This window comes from Eupeodes corollae, chromosome 1 (assembly GCF_945859685.1).
Source record: "Eupeodes corollae chromosome 1, idEupCoro1.1, whole genome shotgun sequence".
Lineage (NCBI taxonomy): Eukaryota > Metazoa > Arthropoda > Insecta > Diptera > Syrphidae > Eupeodes > Eupeodes corollae.
In genome coordinates, this window is record NC_079147.1 from 231,684,962 (window position 1) to 231,711,949 (window position 26,988).

At 32.0% G+C, this 26,988-nt stretch overlaps 1 protein-coding gene across 3 annotated transcripts in view; it reads left to right on the top strand.

Annotated features, from left to right (window-relative positions):
- Positions 1 to 1,463: 1,463 nt before the first annotated feature.
- Positions 1,464 to 26,988, top strand: part of LOC129953849 (cholinephosphotransferase 1) — a 37,450-nt gene continuing 11,925 nt past the window's right edge. The window contains exons 1-5 of one of the 3 annotated variants that reach the window (XM_056067354.1): positions 1,464 to 1,622; positions 1,697 to 2,045; positions 22,568 to 22,808; positions 22,869 to 23,027; positions 24,712 to 24,837. In XM_056067354.1, the coding sequence (XP_055923329.1) occupies positions 1,825 to 2,045; positions 22,568 to 22,808; positions 22,869 to 23,027; positions 24,712 to 24,837 (747 nt within the window). In that variant the 5' untranslated portion in view covers positions 1,464 to 1,622; positions 1,697 to 1,824. Of the gene's footprint in view, positions 1,623 to 1,696; positions 2,046 to 22,567; positions 22,809 to 22,868; positions 23,028 to 24,711; positions 24,838 to 25,463; positions 25,596 to 26,988 lie in introns of all 3 variants that reach the window. The other 2 variants (XM_056067352.1, XM_056067353.1) reach the window with 2 other exon arrangements.

Sequence of the window (26,988 nt, forward strand, 5' to 3'; positions counted from 1 at the left end):
TATATCATCATTTTCGTTTTATGAATGAGAACGAAATTTAAAAAAGGAAAACAAACCTTCAAAATACATTTTCTGCAGCGAACGTGATTTGGCCTTGAATCCCACACACATGTATACCTACACAGTTGTTATTGTTGTTTTTTATTCTCTTTCTCGACAGCAAATTGTGAGTAAATTTCCCATAATAACCAAATCTGTTAAATTGGGTGTTGTATTTGATAGATTGAGATACAATAACTCGCCGGCGACACTAGCGACTTATGAGCATTTGAGAAATAAGTGTCGCCATCTAGAGCAGGATTTGCCCGGTGTCCCTTCTATTTGTAATTATTCAATGGTTTTAATCCTTTTTTGATAATTTGGTTCAAAGATTGACAAAAATGAATTAACTGTTTGAAATAAGCACATAAATCAGCGGAACAATTTAATACATTTTTGGGCAATATAATAAAATCAGCTGTTCAAGAATATAAGTTTCCGTTGGCAAGAATATTATGAGCAACAAAACAAATGAAATTAAACAATATTTGCCAAAGGAAAATACTTAAAAGATTTTAGATCGATATTAGGTATAGTTAAATTTAAAGATTTTTCCAGACAACTCATTTGTACCTAATGGTGCCAAGTTTTCCGAATGTGGGGACTTGTTCTTATAATATTTCTATGTACTACAGTGCAAATTTAAAACCCACTCTAAATCTATCTGAAACTAATTTATTTTATTCTTTAATCGACACTGACATTAATATTCGTAACGAGGAATATCTTCACTTTAGGGAGAGATATAATTTTACACCAGAAGTTTATACTAATGCTACTAAGAAATGCGGAAACATAAGAAAAGCTGTTTTATTTTACTTAATTTTTTTTAAATTTTTACTTGTGTTGTATATTCAAAGCCAGAAACTGCCCTTTTTGTTTACCATTTCACTTTCCTCATCAAATTTTGAAATAAATGTGTGCAGAGAAAAAACCGATACAATTTTTGACATTCCTTTTTTGTCCATATAAATAAATCTAGTTGAAAAGATTTGCACAATTTTTCCGTCGTTTCATGAATAACCCTTATAAGACCATAATTATGCCAATTACAGAATGTTTTGAAAAAGTTTCACGTATCCTTCTCATCCGGTTCTGTAATGTGTTTGATTTTGACCTGTTACAAATGTTCAAACCCTACTATCATGTAAAGAATGTCAAAAAACACCATCTGTTCCATAATTGAACCACGGCACTGAACGCTTCCAGTGAGTTAAACAAAAATTACACTTGGCAATGACAAATATAACTATCTCTCTTCGACTTTTACAGAAGGCCCATAAAAATGACAGTTCCATGTGAACAAGAAGAAAAACAAAAGAGACAAAACTATCCACCAAAATAATAATCGAAAATGTCACGTCATTTTCGTTGCTGAATCGCTGAATTACAATTCATATTCATCACTCATTTCATTTTCTTATTCGATTTATTTTCGGTATAGAGCTCAGAAATGATAGCACTCGCATGTCGCATCTAAAATTAAAAAATAGATAGCGGTGTGGAATGGTAATGGTAAAAGTCAAAAAGTGCTGCTCTTGTTCATAGTTCATCGAATTTAGCAAAAATCAATTAAATAAAAAGTAAAAGTTATTTGTACTCGAGTAAATTTCCATAATTTTTTAACAATATACCTTAACCTTTTATATTCAAATAGTTTTTGTTATCTGATCTGAATTGGTACGGTTCTGGTTCTGATTCTAATTCTGGTGCGGTTGAAGTTCAATCAAATAAGTTAAATTATAGATTTAAGAAGTGTCGTAGTTATTCGCCTCGTCGGATAAAATGAGTTCAAACATGAAATTCACTTCTCGTATACTGAGCTCGCAGCAATTGAAAAAGCTGTCCGAGCATAAATACTCCTGCTCAAGTACGAGTCTCCTTGATCCGCTGTTGCAACCCTGGTGGAATTGGTTGGTGTCAAAAACTCCACTTTGGCTGGCGCCAAATTTAATAACTATTATTGGATTAATTATAAATATTTTAACAACATTGGTACTAATATCGTAAGTAATATTTTATTTTGTTTTGCAATTATCTGTCTACTATAAGTCGTATAACACAGAGGAAAAGAACCATACCACTCGATCACCCTTGCGCATTATTTCACCCTTCGTGTTTGGGTATTCCATTTATTTGAGGTTAGTTTGCTTTCTTTTCTGTTGCTGTTGCTATTGCTGATGCTGCTAGGTTTTGCTTGCTCTTGCTGATATAACAAAATTATTAATCAAATTGAGTTTAGTTTTGCCATATGTATCATGATAATAATATGATTGTTTTTGTTTTGTGAGATTAAAGCTCGCACCAGCTACCCACACCCCCCTTGAAACTTAAAAATGCGACGAATTTGCAATTTTTGTGTAACCTAGACCTAAATAATGTAAAATGCGAGTTTGTCTTGTTTGTAAATTGAACATATTGAAACATACAGAGTGTTTTTGATATTGAAAATTTAACATATAATTAAAAGTGGACTTTTACACGCTTTATAGTTTAGTTTCATTTAAACAAAAGTTCTTATTAGAAGTTTTTTTTTACTTCTTATTAGAAAATACAAAAATATTCCCAAAAAAATTAAATGAACAAAATGTTTGTTTTTTTGAACGAAAGCTGCATATTAAGCAAAAATTTTGCACCATTGACAGAATTTCTGAACCGACTTACAAAACATAGCTTTGGAAGGGAATTTGAAGAAATTTAAATCTTAATTACGAATTGAGGAGAAAAACTTACTCACAAGTTCTGTATTTCAATTTTATTCTAAATCAAAAATCAAAATTGAAAAAAATTGTGGACAAATTTAATTTGAAGCAATTCAATTATTTGCTTTTAAGATTAATGGAATCTCCTATTAATCTAACTTTAATGATTTGAAGAAGTTTTTAAGATTATTCGAAATGTGGAAAACTGAAACACTGTTTTTTTTTTTTTAATTTACAGATATGAACATTAAAATAGAAACAACAGAGTTTTAAAAATTCAATTTTTTATTAACTAGTAAAATTATAACATGAAATATTTTAAATTCTTCTTTGTAAGAAAGGAACAAAAATAGATGGACATTAAAATAGATACAAAGATTAAAAAAATTAATTAAAAGCAAAGCTATACCGGTTTTAAACATTATTTTAATATCTAGTAGCCTGGCCCTTAGCTTTAATTACAGTGTGACATCTTTTGGACATTGAGTCAAATAATTGGCGGCATCTGTCAATTGAAATATTGTTCCACTCCTGTTCAACCATACTCCATAGTGCGGTTTAATTTTTTTTTGTTTAATGTTTACCAACCGCACACACAACGAAATTGGTTCCCTCAGATTTATCTCGGTAGACACTGACTACTGCACTCCTACTTTGAGCCTTAGTAAGGGTTTTAAGGTTATTCGAGATTGGGAGGATGACATCGTGTCGATAGGTTTCGACACAACCATCTTCACTGACGGCTCAAAGATGGAGTGCGGAGTTGGTTTAGCCAGATCCTTTATCCTTCCTGACTTTGCTAGCATTTTTCGGGCTGAACTGCTGGCAATAAGGGAGGCATGTAAGATACTTAAACAAAACCCAAACCAAAACCGAAATGCAGCTATCTTTACAGACAGTCAGGCAGCTGTCAAAGCCATTAACTCGGCCATATCCTCAATCTAAATTGGTCCAGCAGTGTCGCGATGAGCTTGCGAACCTGAATATTAACCTCGGTGTCACCCTGATCTGGATTCCGGGCCATAGTGGTATCGTGGGAAATGAACGGGCTGACGAGCTAGCCAGGCAAGGATCGGCCCTTCATAGCTCACTTGCGGAAATGGTTAACATTCCTCTTGTTGCTATGAAGGGTAAAATCTTTTCTATCTACCAAACTGAATCAAACGGAAGGTGGAGCAATCTACCCAACTGCATTATATCTAGGAAGATATGGCCCACCTATAATAAAACCCGTACAAACGATCTTCTATGCAGGCCAAGGCAAGACATAGCCAGGATTGTTGCGGTTTGTACCGGACATTAGCCTATAGGAGTTCATGCAGAGAAGTTGGGTATCTCTTACAACACCTTTTGCCGTAGTTGTAGTGACCAAAGAGAAAGTGAAACGATAATCCATTTCCTCTGCAAATGTTCTGCTTTGGCAAACACAAGAATGAAATACTTTGGAAAAGCATTCTTTCACGAACTTGATGAGCTATCTGAGACAAAGATTAGAGACCTAATCTTTTTTCTCAATGCGACAAAATAGCTCTAACATAACCGCTATGAAGCTTCTCTATAAATCTATCCCTTTCAATCAAAGGTCAAACGAGTTTTTGGTATCAAAACGGCGCACTACAGCGCTAATTGGATCTTAGGCTAGGTTGCCTTGAAATCGCCATTTCTACCTACCTTACCAACCGCACATTTTAAATCTTCCCCAAAATGTTCAATGGGATTTTTAAGTCAGGCAATTAGGATGGCCACTCCAGTACGCTGACTTTTTAATCCTTAAAATACTTTTGAGCAGATTTGGATGTGTGCTAAGGGTCGTTGTTCTGCTGTAGAACACATTTAAGAGGCAGGTTCTTGCCCGCAAAAGGCAGCATCGTATTCTTCATGATATTCACCTTCATATTTTGATCCATTTTACCCTCAATCAAATATATTGGTCTAAGGCCATACCCAGAAAATTAACCCCAAAGTATGATACTTCTTGACCGTTTTCTGGATGTATTTCGGATTCAGTTCTTTCAAATTAAGCCTTTTAACGTCTGCCATCACTTCCGAACAAATTTATCTTTGTTTCGTCCATTCACAAAACATTCGTCCACTTTTTGCCTCCTTCTGGCCCAATCAAATAAAAATGATTGTGCGAATTTAAACCGCTTTGTTATATTTTGTTTTCCTTAAAAAGAGCACCATTCCTGCGATCCTTCTGAGCAAGTTAGCTTCAGAAGTTAGAAGCTGTAGTTTGTTTTTTTTATTTCCCTTGAAGGACTTGTAAGGATCTTGTTTTGGCGCAGATTATCTTTTAGTCTTCTCTTGGGGTTGTTTTGTTTTGTTTTTCCCTCTGTTTTTGGCTCTGAGCGGTCAAATTGCTTTTAGAATCAACTAGAGAGATCTGCTGATTATTCTGGCTGTTTCCCTCAAAGATTTTCTCTCACTTCGTAGAACTAAAATTACAGCTTTCTGTTCTAGAGAATAATGCTTACCACGACTTATGTTTTCCTTAGAATTAATTGTAATATTATTAAAATAATTTGAATTTACTTCCTAAAGTGAACTTAATGTTTTATAAGCATACAAAAAAATTCAAAATTAATATTTTTGATACTAGTTAAATATTAAGGTCTGTGTTGCAATGTGTTTCTATTTTAATATCCACCAAAAACACAGTCTTACGGAACCGTTTATCTCCAATCAATCAATCAACAAGCAAAAAAAATAAAACCCATTTTATTTTGCATAAGAAAGTCTACCTTTTTTTTTGATAACGTTTAAAACTACTTCTAATGCATGTTCTTGTTTTAGTTTGGTTTTACTCTTAGCCACTGTCTCTGTGTTTTTTTTAATGTCGATGTCTGTACATGTCGAACGATATTTCACGAAACAAAGTATTAAACTCTAAAACTCTTTCTTTTAGCAATCAAACAAAATTAATCTGAAAAATAGGCTTCTTTTATGTTCAGTAAAATACCATGAGGAATAAGCAATACAAATGTTCAGTCGAAAAGTTATTTAATGACTTGAAATATGATATTGTCGGTAAGGAGGATGCCCTTCATTTTTCTATTGGCATATGGGCCTAAAGGGTTTTAAAAAATGAACAAGTTTTATATATGTATATAGCATTGTATAATATAGTATTGTATACGCAAAATTCACATGGAAATAAGAACATATCTTAACTTAGTAAGAATTCAGTTTATTATAGAAACTTAAATTAAAAAAAAGTAAGCATAAAGTTACTACAAAATGTGCAAAAACATTTTTACTGTGAATACCAATAAAAAGAAAACTTAATGCTTAATAAACATTTTGTGTAGACCTTGCTGCACAGAAATATATTACAGTATTAAGCTGTAAATTTATGTTTATTCTGCTCTTTTTGTTTTGAATAGAAAGCATGCCATCAGCTGCAGAAAAACCAAACAAAAAATCCTAATCATTTCATTCATAGCTCACTTTGAATCACGTGTTTGTGTAATTGAGAAATAAGAGAACGATTGGTTGACTAAATGTGACTCTGACTACTAATATAGTACAAAGTTGTCGCATGGTATGAAGCAAATAAATAAATTATATGAATTTGCACTTTGATCTTAATATTGAATGAAGAACTTTTGGTAGTTTTATACAATGTGTATTTTTAAGTTTTGAACTCGTAGGAATGAATGTCAATGATAACGGGCTTAGAATTATGCAAACATCATGCTTTTAGATTTCGATTGCTTTAAGAACCGATAGATAACAAATTTATTGTATGAAAAATTATAATCAAATTTTGGTAAATATTGTTATTTTTAAACCTAATTCTGTTGAATTTTAGGATTTTTGTTCTTTATTTCAAATTCTAAATTCAGTAAAATTGAGGTATACATAATTTAAAAACGTCCATAAAGAATACGACTTCATCAAAATTAATTTATTTTTGCATAGGTAGATATTTACTTACACAAAATGTGGCGATAGATCGTAAATAATAAAAGTCAAAGACTAAGCTATTATAAAAGTAACATTCAATAAAATTAAATAATATCCACCCGTTTCCAAAAAATATTTAAAACAAAATGTTTCGGGAAATAAAAAGTTTTAATTTTTATTATGCTTACTAGCAGAATAATTAATTCAAAACTGGGCAACTCTTCTATCAGACGATTCGTTAGTAGAGGGACACCGCAAGGTGGTGTTCTATCCCCTCTCCTCTGGAACCTAGTGGTGAATGAAATCCTAACTAGTCTGGATGCGGAGGGTTTCAGAGTGATAGCCTATGCGGACGACGTTGCTATAGCAGTTTCAGGAAAGCATCTTAACATCTTAAAAGAACTTTTACAAAATGCCTTAGACAGACTAATACTTTGGGCACTTTGTGTTAACTCACACAAAACCGATTTAATGTTATTTTCGAGATATTAAAGGAATCCAATTAAAATTCTCAGACGAGGCTAAATACCTGGGCCTTGTCTTAGACAAAAAAACTAAATTGGAAACGCAACGTACAGGAAATAGTCAAAAAAGCTCCTGTAGCTCTCTTTTCTTGCAAAAAAGCTATTGGTAATAAATGGGGCTTACAACACAGAATCATGCATTGGCTATACACATCGGTAATCAGACCGATTTTAACGTACGGTGTGGCAGTATGGTGGACTGCTTTAGAGAAAGGTATAAACAGGGATAAGTTAATTAAAGTCCAACGTTCAGCCTGCCTATGTATAAGCGGATCGCTTCGCACGACCCCGTCTGCGGCACTGGACACCTTGCTCTACCTCACACCTCTTGACATATTTAGAAAATAAATAGCTGCAAGCTCTGCTATTCGCCTCAATGCTTCGTCGCAGTGGACTAACAACAACATTGGCCACTCCGTAATTCTACGGTACTTAGAATCAATTCCAAAGCACACAGACTACACCATCCCCCAACTACAATTCGACAGAAATTTCCAGATTTCTATACCTACAAGATATTTTTAGGAGGATAGGACATTCTTGGAGGATGACACAATCCATTTTTACACAGATGGCTCAAAAACGAAAGAAGGGGTTGGTGGAGGTGTGTACTCTGAACGACTGAAATTAAGTCTCTCATTCCGCCTTCCCAATCATTGTAGCGTGTTCCAGGCGGAACTTTTGGCAATTAAGGAAGTCTTGTCTTGCCTCAAAGAAAACGTAATATCAACATCTGATATCCGTATTTTCTCTGACAGCCAGGCCGCTATCAAATTTCTGGACTCTGTCTCTACAAACTCTATAACAGTCCATAACTGTCGATCATCTCTAAAGGAGATGGCGCAAAAGTTTAATATTCACCTTTGCTGGGTGTCGGGCCATAGAGACATTCCAGGTAACTGTAAGGCAGATGAACTCGCCAGGAACGGTACAGTACAGCCCATCCTACCACGTTTGGCAAGTACTGGCATACCAATCGCTACTTGTAAAATGCTGCTAATGCAAGACGCTGTGAGGAGGGCAGGCACCAGGTGGAACAACATCACCATGTGTCAAGCCACAATAAACATCTGGCCAACACTGGATTTAAACGTTCAAGGTGCTTTCTCTCTCTAAGCAGATCGCATATAAGCTCGATAATAGGTGTCATAACCGGACACTGTCTAATAGGAAAGCACGCAACGAGACTAGGCGTCTCTGCACATGCCCTGCTCTAGCTCGAAAACGCAAGAATTACCTAGGAGAATTCTTCTTTAGCGATCTAAACGATCTAAATCATATCGGTATAATCAGCCTCTCACGTTTCGTAAGGGACTCAAGCTGGTTCCATTGAGCTTAGGAGGAAGCCTCAAGATTCATGTGGTATCACAATGGGTCATTAAACTGGCCTAAGTGTGTCCGTTTTCATCTTGGACAGCCACTATAACCTAACCTATGATTACTCTTGTTGTTGATCCGGATCAGATCATGATAATAAAACAGCATTGGATCATCATATTTTTTATTATTTAAAGTTTGGTACCAGTGTCAAATTCGTTCTTTCAAAAGTGACATTTCGAAGCAAAAAAAATATAAACAAATACCCAAAATGGAAGCTGCTGTGGTTGATCGAAGTATTCATTTTAATTTTTATTTCTTTTCTCTTTTAAAAACTCTTATATAGTTTGCAGTTTTTATTTGAAAGTGATGAAAGCGAAGAATCAAACAATTCAATTTTATCCCTATTGAATCTTATCGATGATGATTGAAGTTCCAGTTGTAGCTCCACAACTTCTGAAAATGTGCAAATCACAAAAATCAAAAAATGTTGAAAATACTTTTACATGGGATTTTTTTGAAATCATTCTTTAAATTAAAAATGGTTGTAAGAAACACTTAGGTGACATAAATTAGAACTCAGAACCGTCTAAACCATCTCAATGAAGAGAGTAGTTTTGAAATGACAGTGGTTTGTATGTAACACTTCCAAGAATTTCGAGAAAAAATCATACAAAATTCTTAAAAGTGTTACATACAACCCACCGTCATTTCAAAACTACTCTCTTAATTGAGATGGTTCAGAAAATCTTAATATTCAGCTAACTTAATCAGGTTTTCGAATATCGTAATGCATTTTAATTATTTTGTATGCAAAATATAAACTTCTTCCTAGAAATTAATTAATATTTTCAGTTTTCTTGTTGTTATTTTTTTAATTTGTTTTAATATTTTGTTGAACCTCCTTTTGCTTTAATAAGAGCATCAATTCTGCGCGGCTAACTGTCAATGCATGATTTGACTGTGTCCTGCATTTATGGCCAGGGTCTGTATGTATATTTTTCAAAATAAAACATTTTAAATTTCCATTCACAGTGAATACTTTAAATCGCTTATCAAGCACAAAATACACAAACATGTGAGAAAAAAAAGAAAAAAGCTCCAATGTCAAGTGTAATAAATGATACACAATTTTTCCGCATAGCCCTCTTTGCGCTAGTGTTTTATCCGTTAAAAGTGGAACCATCGTAAAGTTGTCTACTATCAGTCCATGTATAGTATGTCAATGTTCAAATGCAATATCAATCGTACCAACATTTGAGAACACTGTTTCACTGTTTTTTAAATCAGCATTCAGTTGATCGATACACTCCTCCGCAGATCTTCCTGTCATATAAAACAAGATAACATCCGCAAACAGCCTAGCCTTTGCATGTCTTAATACACTTTCCACGTCGTTTATGTAAATTATGAAAAGAAGTGTCCCTAACACCGCTGCTTGCGTTGCATCCAAAACTTCTGATAATTTACTTGGCACTTTGGTTCTCTGAGTTCAGTTTTATAAATAGCTTATGAAACATTGTAGTCCAACTTTTTCAATACCATATTGCTTCAGTTTTTTCATAATTATATCTTGATCAAATGTCTCAAATGCCCTTTGTAGATCCAGAAAACCCGCAACAATAACTTTCTTGTCGTGAACTTCGGTTTTCCATTGCGTAATTACCAGATTAAGAAATGCTTCACAACTGTGATTTTGCCTACATGCAGATTGATAATCCGTTAAGAAATGATTGGCTTTCACATAATTCTGCAGCTGATTATGTAGAACTTTATCAAGAATCTTATCCGTCATAATCATGTTCACCGGCCGAAATTCAGCCTCATTAACTGTCCTCTTAACTTTTTCTATTGGCACTACGATTGATTCTTTCCAGGAACTAGAAAAAACACCACTACGAAGAGATTCGTTTATCATACTCAAAAAACAAGATCCAATAATGTCCATAGAACACAAGTTGACAAACCATTGAAGTCCCTTTTATTGTTCATGTTTTTCATTATTTGTGTTAAATCACTCATACGAGTATTAATTCGCTTAAATTTAAAACTTAAGAGTATCCTTTCTTGGCCAATAGCTATAAACCCAATTTCGTCCATGGAAAAAAATAAAATAAAAATTGTAATTTATGATTTTTTTTAAATATTCTTTTTAAGGTATTGAATATTTTTGATAAAACCATTGATTTATTTCCGAATTTCTTTAGAAAGACTCAATTTTATACATAAGGGACATAACTTCGCTTCCAAAATATTTGTTGTTTTCGAAACTATTTGGGATAATGTGATTTGTGCAGAACCGAGTCAAAATTTGTTGTCTGTAAACCATTATTAATGAACCATATTTAATGAAAATCTTAATATTGGAGGATTATATGCACAACGACAACCACCTGGCAAGTTTATTGTTTCCAGTATCATTAAAAAGAATTCTTTTGAAACTCAAAAACGTCAAACAAATCTATAATTTGTTACAATTATTTTACAAGTATAGGTCAGAAGAATTAAATGTACCTACATATATACAAAATGCTTACATATTGTTTCAAAAAGATAGACGGTCTGTTCCATCTCTTAATTTTCACAAAAATTAATCAAAAACTACGCCAAAACATTTGTACTTCTATTTGCGTGGTAACCATTTGGAAATAATTGACCTACGATATCTGTCATGCTAACGCTATCGTTTTGACGATACCATTTTGACGATTGTCGTCGTACGTGAAGTGAGACTATCGTCGAAACGCTATCGTCTGATGACAATCGTTTTACGGAATGACCCCTTAGTTTCGATGATTCATTCACTTATGAAAAAATAATCATTAATTCTTATATTTTACACTTTTAATTGATTAAATCTATCTTTTAAAGAAAACTTACAAGATATCTGTAAACTGACAATTTTAAATTTTTAATGTTGTTAGAACAGGCAAAAGATCCATAGACCATTCTTGTGAATACAAAATTTACCATTTTAAAATCTTTTGTTGTTAGCAGTTTGGTAACTTATTTTCTCTCCATTTTTAAACCTAACAATTTTGTATATTCTGTATAAACCAAATAAGTAGTTTAACGGAAGTCAATTTTATAAAATCTATGACACATTTCATCAGCATCTCATTGCCTTCGATGAGTTAATCACATTTCTTTCGTTCGCTTTCACATCAAGTGATTGTGTCTAAATACCTGTTTTCAGTTACAAACGCTAGTTAACTTTATGAAGTCAATGACTTAAGTGAATATATGTATGTATGTTAAAAAAACATAGCGTTATACGTAAGACTTGAACTGTAATAATTTGTTTTATTATATAATCAACTACAATCTTTCTTTAGAAAATATTAATTCATTCAACCGCATTTATAAACATATACCGCTTAACTCAGTGTAGGAGTATGGCTTTCTGGGGCCCTTTATCCAAAACTTAAGTAGATTCTTGCAGTGTTTATTTATGTAAAAGGAAGACTCTTATGTTTTTGTTTGCAATCCAATTTTTGCTCTCCACATAAGTTTTAATTATAAAAAGAATTAAAATACTGTGGAAATTATAATATCGAGTACTTTACCTAAATCATGGTAAGCTACAAAAATGTATCAAAAGCGACAAGCTTCTGGGCCATGGAAAGAACTTTGTCAAAAGACATATTTGAATATTATTAAGAGAATCATAGTTACAACATGACAAAAATCCAAAAAGTTATTTTCTGTTTCTATCACCACTTTCGCGTACTTAAATGGCGTGACAAGCTCGATATAAAGCTACAGAAATAACGCCAAGGTCATCTCTATAGTGGTTTTTTTATTGTCAATTAGCATCTTTCTACTCTTGTAAATCCGGTACTGGTCCGAGTATTATTGATGAATTTAGTAGTAATAGAAAGTTGTGCTTCAATATATGTTATCGTTTTTAAAAGTTACGCTTTATAGCTATAGAAGTTTTATTTGTACATATGCATTAACCTAATGACCACTTAGGGTCAGATTTGCATTTGATTCACTTTTAAAACTGTTTAAAATATTATTTATTTCCAATGGTGAAGAGTTACCAAAATGAATTGAGCTACAAATTAGGAAAACTAAGTAAAAAGAATTTTAGGAATTATTATCATTATGTCATATAAAGATTTCATATCATGATGTTGATAAGCAATGTATTTTAATTTTTATAAACTAGACCATATTGTTTATTATTCGGTTTGATAAACAATGTGGAGTCCAATAGAAGTCACAGTCTCTGAGTCTGTGCGTCTGATTGTTCACAATTCGAAAGCCATAGGTATATTAAGTGTTGGGTTCACTTTAATGCGTCTTCTTTACATTTAAAACAAAATTGTATATTCGTGATTATGGAAATAATTGTTTCAATAGATTTGGGATCTGCAATAATACTAATCTTATAACAGTTATTACGTTATTTATAAACTCATTGGATTGAAAACAAATTCCTCAGCAAGTCTTTTTTAATATTTGGTCATAATTTTTAGATTTATTTCTGTACTGTTCATAGAGTGGTGGACATTTGATTTATTCAAATGCATAGTTCCAGTTATTTGGGTAAATTTGGAATTGTGCGTATGTGTAATAATATAGGATCCAGAATTTTTGTCAAGCCTTAAACATAACGAAATGCGTAAAAAAGCATGTGTCTAGTTTGATAATATTTATTACTCGATTATAAGTGTTAAGAAAAAGTGTCTACATAACAAAAATACTGTGTACAGTGCAAAGTTATTGATTTGTATTCTCAAGTTCATAGCAAAAACAGTTCCATAGCTGATTAGGAAAAATGTGCTGAAATTAACAGGTGTTAATTAAAGAAAAAAACAAAACATGTAAAGGTAAACCGTCTTACCCTCTTAAATAAATAATTTTTTTTTTGATACTATTGTATATTTAAAATAACAATAGTACCCGTGGTGTGATGGTTAGTGCGTTAGATTGTCATGCCAGAAGTCTTGGGTGCAATCCATGCCTGAGCCATTTAAAGTTTTTTTTTTCACAAGTACTGCCTCTTGCAAGGAATTCACAAATCCTCCTAAACTAATTCTTGGCATTTAAAGTGATTTCTCAAATTAGCTATTCGGATTCAGCTTAAAACTGTAGTTCATCTTCATCCGTGAGAACATTACTCACACACAGTAATGGTTGAGAGTTATAAATCCCTAGTTTTCAACGGACTGTTAAAAAAAATAAATTGGTTGGCGCGACAGTCCATTGAGAACCAAGGCCTAGTGAATTACAACTCTCAACCATTCCTGTGTGCGAGTAATGTTGTCAGGAATGGAGGGGACCTACAGTTTATATGCCGACTCCGAACGGCTTATTTTGAGAAAGCACTTTTTCATGAGAATAGTTACTCTTGGAGAATTTGTCAATTCCTCGCAAGAGGCAGTACCCGTGAAAAGACTTTAGATGGCATAGGCAGGGATCGAACCCATGACCTCTAGCATGACAGTCCAACGCACTAACCATCCTGCCACGGGTACCACGGACCAACGGACTGTTACACCATCTAATTTATTTATAATAACAAAATAGATATTTTATTGTTGATACATAAAAAAAGTACAAAGTACAATAAAAAAGAATGTGGGCACATTTTTATATCGAATTTAAAGCGACTGATTAAAATCTCATTAAAGATATACACAAATTATAAAACAATTTCACTAAAAGTCAATAACAATTTCAATTTTTTGAAGGTACCGATTAAGATATGTATGTATTATTCAGATTTAGATTTTAGTTGTTTTTTTAATTTACACTCACCTAGAATTATTACCACATAATTAAAAAGAGTAGCTATAAACCACATGATATCCTTTAATTAAAAATAAAAAAAAAAAACAAAGCTAGACAAGGCTATAACAAAAATGAAAACCTCTTTGAGGTTTAGTTTAGATTAACAACTGATTATTTCCAAATAGGTCATAATCTGATGGTGTGAACTTTAAAATTTAAATGTTAAAAATTAAATGTCAGATTTTTCTTTAATTAAAATAATGATTAAGCCATAAACAAGAATTTAGCAGAAGAAGTATGATCTCAAGAGTCGTTACAATACAAATTAAAAAAAAAGCTTTTTCCGTTTTTTATTTGACGATATTTTTTCAAACCCTTTGGTTTTTTGGAAAAAATCAAATGTGGATGATTGAGGTATAGATTAAGTTTATATTTAAAACAAAATGTTTGGATTAAGTTGATAAATACAGGGGGTCATTCCGTAAAACGATAATCGTTTGACGATAGCATTTCGACGATAGTATCACTTCACGTAAGACGATAATAGTCAAAGTGATATCGTCAAAACGATAGCGTTGGACGATAGCTAATTAGTAATTTCCATTGATAACTAAGCAAATTGAAGTAAAAAAGTTTCGGTGTAGTTTAGTTTTGTTACAAAATTAATATAAAAACTCAAAAAAAAAAAATAATTTGGGTTACGAAGAAAATTAAGAGATGAATCGAATCTTCTATCTATTCTAACCCATATGTAGAATTTTTTGTAAAGACAGAACATTAGTAATCTCTCTTAATTGTTGTTAAATAAATAAAACAATTATTGTAGTTTTGGGATTGCAAAAGAGGACTTTATAATGATATTATAAACAATAAATTTGCCAGACGATTGTCGTGCTACATACATAGTATATATACCTTCAATATTAAAATTTTGCTGTAACTATTGAAACTTTGGGGCAGAGGAACATTGGTATATTCGACAGGCAACGATTTTAGTATCGCTCTTGCACAAAGCACAAATCCAAAGTAGTTTTGCAAACAACAAATATTTTTGAAGCCAAGTTATGTTCCCTGTGTATAAAATGGTGTTCCTTCCCTTGGACAAAATTGGGTTTATTAGTGCAGATGATTTACAAAAATATCAGACATTGAACAAACATTTGATATTATAGTTTTATCTTCGACAGCAACAAATGAAAACACAAAAAGTGACAATAACAATAAACATCACAAAATAGGTGGCATGTTTATTAACAATACATTTTTTGCAAATTTTCAAAATTTCCCATACAGAAAAACCAAGTTTAATAACATTTTTAAGTTATTGAACAATCATTATTTTTTGTTGAGTTCATTTTTACATTTGGAATATCCTCAACGAACTTATACTGAAAACGATTGAACGAGACGATAGTGATAGTGACGATTATCGTTTCGGAAATTACGGAATGACTCCCCTGGTTTTATAGCGGTTTTTCTGAAGAATGTCATAAAAAGTAACTGTTTGTGTGTCACGTGAATAGGGACAAGATCCAAATTTACCTGTAAGAAAATAATAACAAATCTTATAATTAATTTTAATATTAGTTTTATTGGATGGATCAAAATAATTTTTAGTGATGTGTTCTGCCTCCTGATTGCTGAATTACTTCAATCAAACGGTGGTTTATGGATTCATAGAGTGCTGTCAGATAATTGATCGAAATTTGAGGCCAGGACCGTTTTATGGCTACAATAATCTATTCGATTGTTTTGGGATTGTCGTCCTCATTCGTAGAGTTTCCTTAAAAGCCATTTCCATGATGTTCAAGTCAGGAGAATATGGAGACCATGGTAATAGGTTCACATTTTGCCCCTAAAGCCAGGATTTTGTTGTCCGCGCGGTATGTATTGGTGCATTATCTTGTTGGAAAGTCTATCGTTGTCCAAAAGCAAAAAAGCTCGTTCCAGAATCGATTTGTAAAAGATTGCCGTCATTTTAGAGCTTTGTATATCCAACACCACGGTCCCGTAATAGGTGATTGCTCCCCATACCGTTACACCGCATCCTTTGCTGTGCCGTTTTTCAAGATAGTATTCTTCGTTTCTTAAATAGCAGCTATATCCATCAGGTCCAGCCAAATTAATTTTGTTTTGATCGGAAAAGACGACGCACGGTATGCAAAGCTCGATTCCACCTGATGTGATTTGTTGCATCAATGGTGTTTATTCTTCATTGTTTGGTGTCGTATATGATCTGCCTTCTGTATCACCCGAGCAACAGTCTATCTACTAGTATTTAACTCATTTCTGCCTTCATTTTACTAATGGAGCATTGAATTTGAAGCAGTTCTCACTATTTCAAAATTATGTTTCTTTCTTGACTCTTCCTTCTTCGGAAAAACCGCCATTAAACTTGTATTTATAAACTCATCCAACAATTTTTTGCAATATAAACTGAATTCCTACCTCATGCGTTCCATATTTCAGTTTTTCCAAAAACCCTAAGGGTTTAAAAAATATCGTCAAATAAAAAACGAAAATAGCTTGTCCCTATTCAAGTGACAAGAATTGTATTTCACGTCGTGAATCGAACATTTTCGTTGTAAGTTTAGAGGTTATATTTAGCTTTTTCGAAAGTCTCTGGTAGCTAGTGCTGTTAATTCCTTATATTATAATGTAAATTTATTTTATATTTTAATAAATAATAATAATAATAATAATATATTTAGCTTTTTAATAAGAATTTAAAAATGTTTGTATGTCAAAGTTTAACTTGATTTATTGAAAAAAATAGTTTTAGTTCTAACTAATTTCTTCACCAAGTTCTAAAGTTAAAGAACTCTTTCTTACTTCTTCAAAAGACCCGATTTTAAGATTAAATTTGATTTCGCAATAAATTTCAGATCACAGGGCCATTTAATGTGCAATAATTACATAATACTTTAAACGCAATCCTTTCATAGACCTCAAATTTTCAACTTTTACTAATATTACATTTTTCGCTACTACAATAAATTTATGGCTTAATCAACTTAACATACAATTTCTTAAAACATTTTTTATGTTATTAAATGAAACCCTGTTATTTTAATGTAATGTGAGCAATAAATTCTAAAATAAATGTGCGCTCAAAAATAAACTAATAGATGTTTTTAATTTTGTTTGTAAAATGTTAGAATTTTAAACCAGAATTGGCTGCAGGGTGCTACATAAATAGCAGAATCCACATTAGAATTTAGTTCTATTCAAATATCAAATATAGATGTGAATAGACCCACAAAAAAGAAGTCCAGCAGTGTCAAATCGCATGATCTTGGTTGCAATTGATATCGCCATGGCGAGAAATTACGTGGCCAGGCCAAGCTATATTAGCGTCAATTATCTCCAAGTCATATTCTTCAATAGCAGGAAAAAATCGGTTATCATTTAACCATAACGCTCCGAATTGACGATGACAGTCGTTTCATTGTCGTTTTCGAAGAAAAAAGGTCCAATCACACCTCCGGACCAAAGAGCCTACCAAACAGTGACTTTTAGTGGATGTAATGGCTTCTCTTCAATTACTTGAGGGTTCTCAAAACCAAAATACAACAATTTTGTTTATGAACGTACCCAGCGAGTGAGAAATGTGAAAATCTCATGGACCGCCTGTTGTTCAAGCACCGATTTGACGATTTCAGTTGTTGTTTCATTTTGATTGTTTGATTTACATCCAAGACTGTCCTAATTCCTGAGAATGACACATTCGGGTCTTCGGCAACACTTTCATTTACAGCTGCGATATTTTCAGTAGTACGAGAAAAACGATGACATTTTCGTAAACATCAGACTTTCAATTGAAACAAAAAAATTGGTTTAACAACTTTGTTTCACAGATGTCGAATTCCAGCCCTATACTTTTGAAACGCAAAATAGTGAATCCTTATTAACTATATATGTATGTATATCAATCTCATTGCAATTCAATTTTCAATAAAATTACTACTTATCATAAATAACTATAACAATTTTAAATGTTCTAAAAGTTTATTGTTAAACAAAAAATTAATTAATTCTTTGGATCAAGTGAAAGTTGTCCTTTGAAATATTAAATTTTATTTATTAACTTCTGTAACTCTATGTATATCATTCTATTTTTAATGTATCCACCTCTTCTTAAATAGAATTACTTTCTGAAAGGCGAATTATTATTGATTTATACGATTTCTACCCTTACCCGTTCATACCGTGGACTTTCTGCCCAGTTTAATTGAATTCAAAATAGAAAAGTGCTGTTCGCTTTCCCATGGGGTGGCGTGGCACAAGGAACATTTTGTAAGGCATTTCATAAATAATAATTGACTTACGTAGCTTAATCACCTGCAAGACAGGAGGTCAACATTATTTAACTTTTAAAATCTCTTCCTTAAACTATTATTTAAAACAAATAATAATACTTTTGATCTATTTCTTTAAATCATGTCCTCTAAACTCATGTGATTTAAGAAAAGCTCAATGGCAAATGCGGAAAGCAAAACAATTTAGCAATTTGTACACTTTTTTTTCGTAGATCTATTTTTAATTATTTGTTTTTTAATTGTTTTCTTTGTCGATTGTCTGGGTCGTCGCCATTGACTGCAATAGTTTATTTTGTTGATGGTTCTTCTAAAGAGTATTTTAGTGATTTGAGAATATGAAGATAAAAGTGTAAATTTTAGAACTTTAATGTTTAATTAAAGGGTGACTTAACTACCTAATAATCTATCTATCTATCTATTTGAATTTCAAGTTCGCAAATAATAAGGGTATTAATATTAATATACAAATTATTAATAATTTTTTACATTGTATAAAATAAATTACAAAACGATAATGTAATAAGCTCTAGCTACCAATTTAAATATAATTAAGCTTGCAAATAAGTTTATAATTCTTTCCAAATATATTTTATATGAATAATGTTTTTAGACGATAGCAGACTCAGTAGATGGATCATTGATTCCCAAATGCGACGTGACGGGAATATTCTGTTAGTAAAATAGCAGTATATGATTAATCTTATGCACTTCGTATAAATTTATGGTTCGATATATAAAAGAAAGTCGTGTTAGTTACATTTATAAGTCAAGAACGGCTGTACCGATAAGGGTGAAAATTGGTGGGTAGTTAGCTTACAACCAGAAGACGGACATAGGATACTGTTTATCCCGTTCGATAGCGTTCCCGTGTGACTTGACATAAAACGTCAGTCACTATAAAACGTGGTATAACAAAAAAAGAATCAGGCTTGGAATAGCAAAACGCAAATGAAATGTAATGGACCTACGTATTGAATACGAACTCAATCTAGTCAACAGATGTTGCCATCTGTAGGAATTGTTTGAAGCTAATAGATAATTGTGACTGTCAAATAATGGACAAACAATTTGCAATACAATAATATTGCTATCATAACATCTGTTGACTAGATTGAGTTCGTATTCAATAGGTGGCGCTATTTTAAACTTCCAAACGTTTCATAACCACCACTTGTTGCTGAGGCTAAAGTATACATATGTTAAATTTATTTTAAAGTAATCGAAAACTGGTAATTTTTGGTGTTAGCAATTTTCGAACAATAACTAGATTTTGGGAACGGTAAAATAGAACTACATACAAATACGAAATGTATTAAACTGCCAGACAATTTCTGCACTGTTCTTCAAAAAAAAATTAATTGATTCAAAGTATATTTCCTGTTGTTAATGGACATACAGAGTGGACATACCCGGAATGCCACCACATAATCTTCGATTAAAGATTGGTTTACATATTATTCTTCTGCGTGATTTGAATCCACCTTAATTAAGCAACGTTACACGTTTGGACAGTAAAAATATCACCGGAAATATTCTTGAAAAAGTGGTCCTGTGCCACGTAGTAGAATGATAAAATCGGATTCTATATGGCATGATCTTCAAAAGGTCACAGTTTCAAATTCGTTTAGATTTTGACATAAATAAGTCTTAAGGTTCAACAATGTCCATTTGTGGTTTAGATTTAGAAAATCTGTATTTTTCTCAAGAGCAGCTATATGTTGGATGGTCACGTGTTGGAAAACCGTCGAACCTATTGGTGTTACCGAAAGACAGATTAACCAAAAATATTGTGCACCGATATTTATAATTCAAAGTAATAAGTATTGTTTGAAGATTTTAAACTATCCGCCTTACCTACTTAATTTATAAGTTTAATTGTCACATGAGCTAAAAACTTTCTAATATACTCATTTGTAACAAACTTGAATACAAATTATAATACATTTATTATGGAATACAATTCTTCTGTATTGATTTTTGCTTTACACAAACTGTACGAAAATTTTGATCAATTGTGTTCAAAGTCCTTCCCCTACTAATCCCAAACCAGTGCATTTTTATACCAGCTTTAAAGCTTTCATCTTCGTCATGAAGGTTGCCATGTTTATTTTTACAAATGGAATAGATGCAAAAAGGCATGATGGTTGCCATGTCTAATGTTCTCATATCGTTCCCCTTGGTTTAGGTTAGGTTAGGTTGAAGTGGCTGTCGAAGATGGAAACGGACACACTTAGGCCACATGAATCTTGAGGCTTCCTCCTAGGTAAGGTTAGGTTAACGTGGCTGCGAATTTAGAATCCACACAATAAGGCCAAAAGAAAAGGTCCATTGTGATACCACATGAAGCTGGAGAATTACTTCTTACTAGTCGAACCATTTTGAACTTTTTATAAAGCGCAGAAGATATTTGATATCCTTTTAGCTAGTTCACTGGGATGATCAAAAGAGTAGTCTCCCAGATGAAGTTTGCGTCGTAGTGAAAGAGCAGGACAAGTGCAGAGAAGGTAAGAGATTGTTTCCTCTTCTTCTTCGTCCATACAGCTCCTGCAAAAGTCATTTGAGGCTACACCAAGTCGTATTGCGTGTCTGCCTATAAGACAGTGTCCCGTGATGTCTCCGGCACCCAACAAAGGTGAGTGTTAAATTGCGAGGACCGTTTGAGATTTGGTTGAGACACCGTCAAGAGATTTAATAGCTGCCTGATTGTCAGAGAATATGCGGATAGCAGAAGTTGATATCACGGTTTCTCTTAGACAGGAGAGAACCTCTTTGATCGCTAAAATTTCCGCTTGGAAGACGCTTCAATGATTAGGGAGTCGGAATGAGATGCTTAGATTAAGCTTTTTTGAGTACACACCACTACCAACTCCCTCATTACTTTCATGGAACCATCTGTATAAAAATGAATACTTTTGTTGTCCAGGAGTTTTTTGTCTTCCCATTCATCTCTGGATGGAATGTATACCTGGAAGTTTTTTCCAAATTGGGGTTTAGGAATAGTGTACTCTATGCACATACTTTGGTATAGAACCAAAGAGGTTCAAAATTAAGGAGTGCCCTACATTGTTGTTGGTCCATTGAGATGAGGCGTTGAGTCTTATAGCTGTACTCGCTGCCACTTGTTTACTGAAGAGTCGAAGGGTGTCAGATGAAGGAGAGTATCTAACGCTGCTGAGGGTGTGGTTCTGAATGCGTTTTCGAGCCAGAGCAGGGCATGTACACAGAAGATGAAGAACTGTTTCCTCCTCTTCCTCGTCCATACAGCTTCTGCAAAAGTCATTTGAGAATACGCTTTTGAGTTTGTATGCGATCTGCTTAGAGATAGCAATCACCTTGAACGTTTTAAATCCAGTGTTGGCCAGATGTTTTTTGTGACCTGACACGTGGTTATGTTTTTCTCGAGAATCATTGACCTTACTCAGCTTCTACAACTCGACAATTTCGACGTCCAGAGTAGAAGATCGTTTCCGTTAGTTTTCAAAAATATAACAAAAAACCTTCCACAGCAACGCGTGGCCTGGTTAGCTAGTGTAATATAAAAGTCTTTGTTTTTGTACTTCTCATGAATGTTTCTAAGAATTTGAATAGGATCTCAAACTTAAGAACTAAAAGGCAGCATTGAAATACACTAACTTCAAGTAAACATTACAAAGTATGGCTTTAATATTGGTTTAGGGGGACAGGTGACTAAAATTTAATAGAAACCTTAATTTAAGTCGAGGTCTAGAGAAAGCGACAAACTAATGAAACCACTTATGCGTAAGGTCAGCGTTGAATATTATAAACAGTACCTTTACTGAAATTGCTTCAAGTGCTAACAAAACAAATCAATAATTTATTTTCTTTTTCTCTATAATTTAACGCTTATTATCAAATTATAAAGGTAAGGATAGTTTTTATGCCTGAATGATAAAATTCTAATAAAATTGAATTGAATTTAAAACAATAATCATAAATTTAATATAAAACAACTCCAAGTACATTAAAATAGAAACTATAAAACATTATTAACTTACAGATACAGTCCCGATGGCACATCACCTCCACCTCGATGGACATGCCTGTTATGCGCCTTCGGTTTGTTTGTCTATCAAAGTCTGGATTCAATCGATGGCAAACAAGCCCGTCGCACGAATACATCGTCTCCCTTGGGTGAACTGTTCGATCATGGTTGCGACTCGATATCAACGATATTCGTAGCCTTATCAGCGTGTATATCGTGTCAATTAGGTCATTTTCCAAATTGGTTATTCTTCCAGGTAAATAATAAATATTTATAACAAAAAAGAACACACCTTTCTTATGTTTTTTTATTTTAGTGTTTTTGTGCCATAACGCTTTTCTATTGTGCCCATTGGCAGACCTATGTATCAGGAACACTTAGATTTGGCCGAATCGACGTAACCGAAGCCCAAATCACTATTATGGGAATTCATGTAGTTTCAGCTATATTTGGTCCAGAAATATGGATTGCTAAGGTAAGTGTTTTTTCATATCACCTATGAATTTTATTTTCATTTAAATTTATTTTTTTATTTAATTTAATATTTAAAAAACAAAAAACATATTTTTAAAGAACATTTTCCAGGAGATTTAGGCTTCGAAAACGAAACGAGATATTTTTTTTAGTTCTTTGTTGTGTTTATTAATGGACGATTTATTTAAAAAAAAAACCTGTTCGAAAAATAAATCTAAAATAAGCACATTTTTCCAATTCACTATAAATGTTTACACATTGTGTGATTTTCTTGTCGTTGTTATTTACTTCAAAGTAAAGAGTAACAAAGATGTTTTTCCTTCGATTTTTTTTGTAATTATTTATTATAGTTAATTTTATTTATTTTTGTTTTGTCTTTTTAAAATTTTTCTTTTTCTTAAATATGTTATTATAATCGTTATGATTTTTCTTGAATGAGCACCAAAACATTTACTATTTTTAATGTTTTCAAAGTTAAAACGTTATTTGTTTTATGATTTTATACATTTTTAACATTTACATGTACATATTTCCATCAGGAAAATTCAGACACATATTGCTTGATAAATAATTAAGGACACAATATAGGATATCTGCCGTTAAAAGTTTACACTCAATCAACTGGATTCAATGGCATATTAAAAGTACATAAGAATGAATTTGTTCTAAGATTCATTTCGGACAAAATTGAAGTGATTCAAATTTAATTTACAAAATTCGGGGTAAAGTAAAACAATGCTAGTCGTTTAACATTTAGTTCCAAAAATTAAAAATCGCTATTGAGTAGGTTTAGGGTAAAAGTTTAAAAACATATTTTATACAATATTGATTATGAAAAAAGAGGGAGTAAGATAAGTTCAGAGGACATAAGGGACAAGCATTTTAAAGCAAATTTTATTATTAATCAGTAAACTGTCAAGAAATCGTCTTCTAATTAAATACATTTTTGTTTTTTTAGTAGAGTTACCTCAAAAGTAAGAAAAACTTAACTTGCTGTTGAGTCAAGTGTACTTGTGTCACAAAGTCACATGCCATTCAACTTAAATTTTCCTATGAACAAAAGCTTGTTTGACTGGAAAATTGTACTTGTTGTTTTAACCACAATAAACTATTAAATATCAAACAGGGTTCTTAGTGAGAAGGATTCTCAGGTCTGATGTTTGGTCGTTCATAAAATGACTCTCTTTCCTCAAAGTGATGTTTTTGTCAGCCTCATACAAATTTCAGAAACCCAAATCTTGAGAATTTATCCTGTTTTGTTTTATCAAGTATACTTTTAAAATAATTAAATAGGAAAAATCACTATACGGTATTAAAAAATTGTCTTTAAATTTAAAACTGTTCAAAATTGGATTGATTACAATAACTGCCAATGGGATGTTAATAATGTTTTCCTATCAATTGTATCACCCTCTCCGAAAACTGTTATTTTGATTGTCTGTTTTATTCATGTCACCCATTAATCTTCACGTTGTGCACGTTCAAAATAAAACAAGTGCATCTTATCCCCAAAATTGTGTTAAATTATTAAAGTAACATTTTTCATACCGTATCGCTTCGATTTAATTCTATATTTCTCAAGCTTAAAAGAAAAAAAATTGCCAATTTAAATACAAGTTTAATTTATTACTCGTACTAACAAAACAACAATCAAATCAAATTCCCAATTCGAATTCTATATATAGATATTTAACATTCAAATATGGACATCACTTTCTCTAATGACCATCGTTTGTGGGGTATGGTCGTTGTTTTACATATTCTCAGTAATTTTGGCAGGCGGTGTTGGAAAGAACGGCTCCACAGTTGCAGTAAGTCCAAGTCTATCACAGACTCAAAATACAAAAAAAAAAATAAAAATAAACATATCTTAAATACAATCTTTTGGCTACAATTAAGCTTTTATGATTAATATTTTATTATATTACTTGTACGAAAGGAAAATGCAAGTAAAACATAAACAAAATCCAAAAAAAAGAAAACAAACATTTTGTTTTAATTTTGGGAACTTACTACATACAAATTTTTAATTTTAATTAAATTATTCTCTCTGTATACCAACAAATGTGTCCATAATGGCATGAATATATTAATCTATATAAAATATTTATTTATACATACAAATATATATATTCTTAACTTTAAAATTTGCGTGTAAGGAATGTTATAAATATAAATATAAAGCCTGCTGTATTTATTTTATTTGTATTCTTTTGTTATTATTTATTTATTTTCTGTTTTTATTGTTCATATTTTCTTGTACGTTTTGTTTCGTTTCGTTTCGTTTTGCGATGTATGTGTTCTCCTCCTCGGGTCCTTCTAATTAATTTTTTTCCATTTTCAGCTAAACCGAAGCGTTTTACATAATTTAAATAAATTCAAACATAATCAAAACAAACATAAAAGGGTATTACATTAATTTCCTTCATTTTGACAGATACCACTTGTTGGCTGTAATTGGAATTATATAATCCTTCTGGGTATAACGTTTTGTTATATTTTGAATGCATTTGCATTTTCGAAAATGTTCATTGAAGGCGGAAGCGGGAAAAACGGTTCATCTGTTGCTGTAAGAAATTTTAAACTAAAAATAATCCCCGATAGTTATTTTACCGTTTTTGTAGTTCGTTTAAAATAAAAATAAAATTTGTACAAAAATAATGCAACACACAAACAAAAATAAAATTAGGAAACATACAGCATTAATCCCATTTAAATAAATAATTATTCTTTTTTTTAAATTCTTATCGAAAGGTTGATGTTGACTAATTTTCAAAAATCTCTTAACAATTGGCAATTTAGTTAATCATAATTTATAAACGAAATATTTATATCGATCTTAAAACAAACATTTGCATTTTGAGCTACTGTAATTCGCTTGGTTTATTTTTCAATCATCATTTTATAATACATTGATCTCTTACTTTCAAAAGTAACAAATAAAAGAAATTCTTGTTCTGTCCGTATGTCAACTAACATAACTTATATGGTTCTGACAATACATTTATATATTTTTCCTGAATACTATTCATTTCATCAATTTCGTTTGGTTAAATGTTGGTGTTGACAGAACTTTTATCTCAAAATTACTACTTGTATTTTATTATTAAATATAAACAAAAATCGAAAGATTTAGTTGGCTCTCTTCAAAATTTGGGGCAAGTTCGCCCTATTTTCTCAGAGAGGGTGTTTTTTAACTGATATTCGGGTGACACTAGGTTTTATAGGATGTTCACTCTATAAATAGGTTGGTTAATAGAAGGAGTGTCAATTTTGGAAAGGTTTTAACCAGTTTGGCCAGTTGGTAAAGGTACAACCACATTATTTACATATATTTTAAGGGTTCTAAACATAACTGGCGGTATTAGCCAATGTATATATTCTTTATTATAATGTTATGGATAATGGGTTTTATTTCTATTATTTTCATTTATTTAAACAAAAACATATACAGTGTATTATTTTCAAGTTCGTAACCCTTCTATTAAATCTTTGAATGTTTTCCAGATAGCTTGATGTAGGACATCAATTCCACATTTAGGTTAAGAATTTATTCATGGTTGATATATTTTTTCAAATTTTCATAGTTGGTAAAAATCATTTATTAAGTAAATGCAAAAATAATAAAAACTGCTGTAAAATTAGATCAATTTCGTACATTGTTGCATTTTTAATCAAATGTGTTTCGTAAGTTCATGTGCTATTATTTAAAGTATTCTGAAGTTATAAAAAATGAGAAGAAAATCATGTGAAACCTGTAAAGAACTTTGAGAAGTCATCGTAAAATACCACCAAGAAGGTAAATCTTATAAACAGATTTCATCTTTAAATAATCGAGCTAAATCAACGGATCAAAGTATTTTTAACCGGTTTGTAAAGGAAAAAAGGATTTAAAACTTGCCTCGCAATAGACATGAAGTATTTTCAACACTCAGGAATAGAGGACCAAAATGGCACAGAAT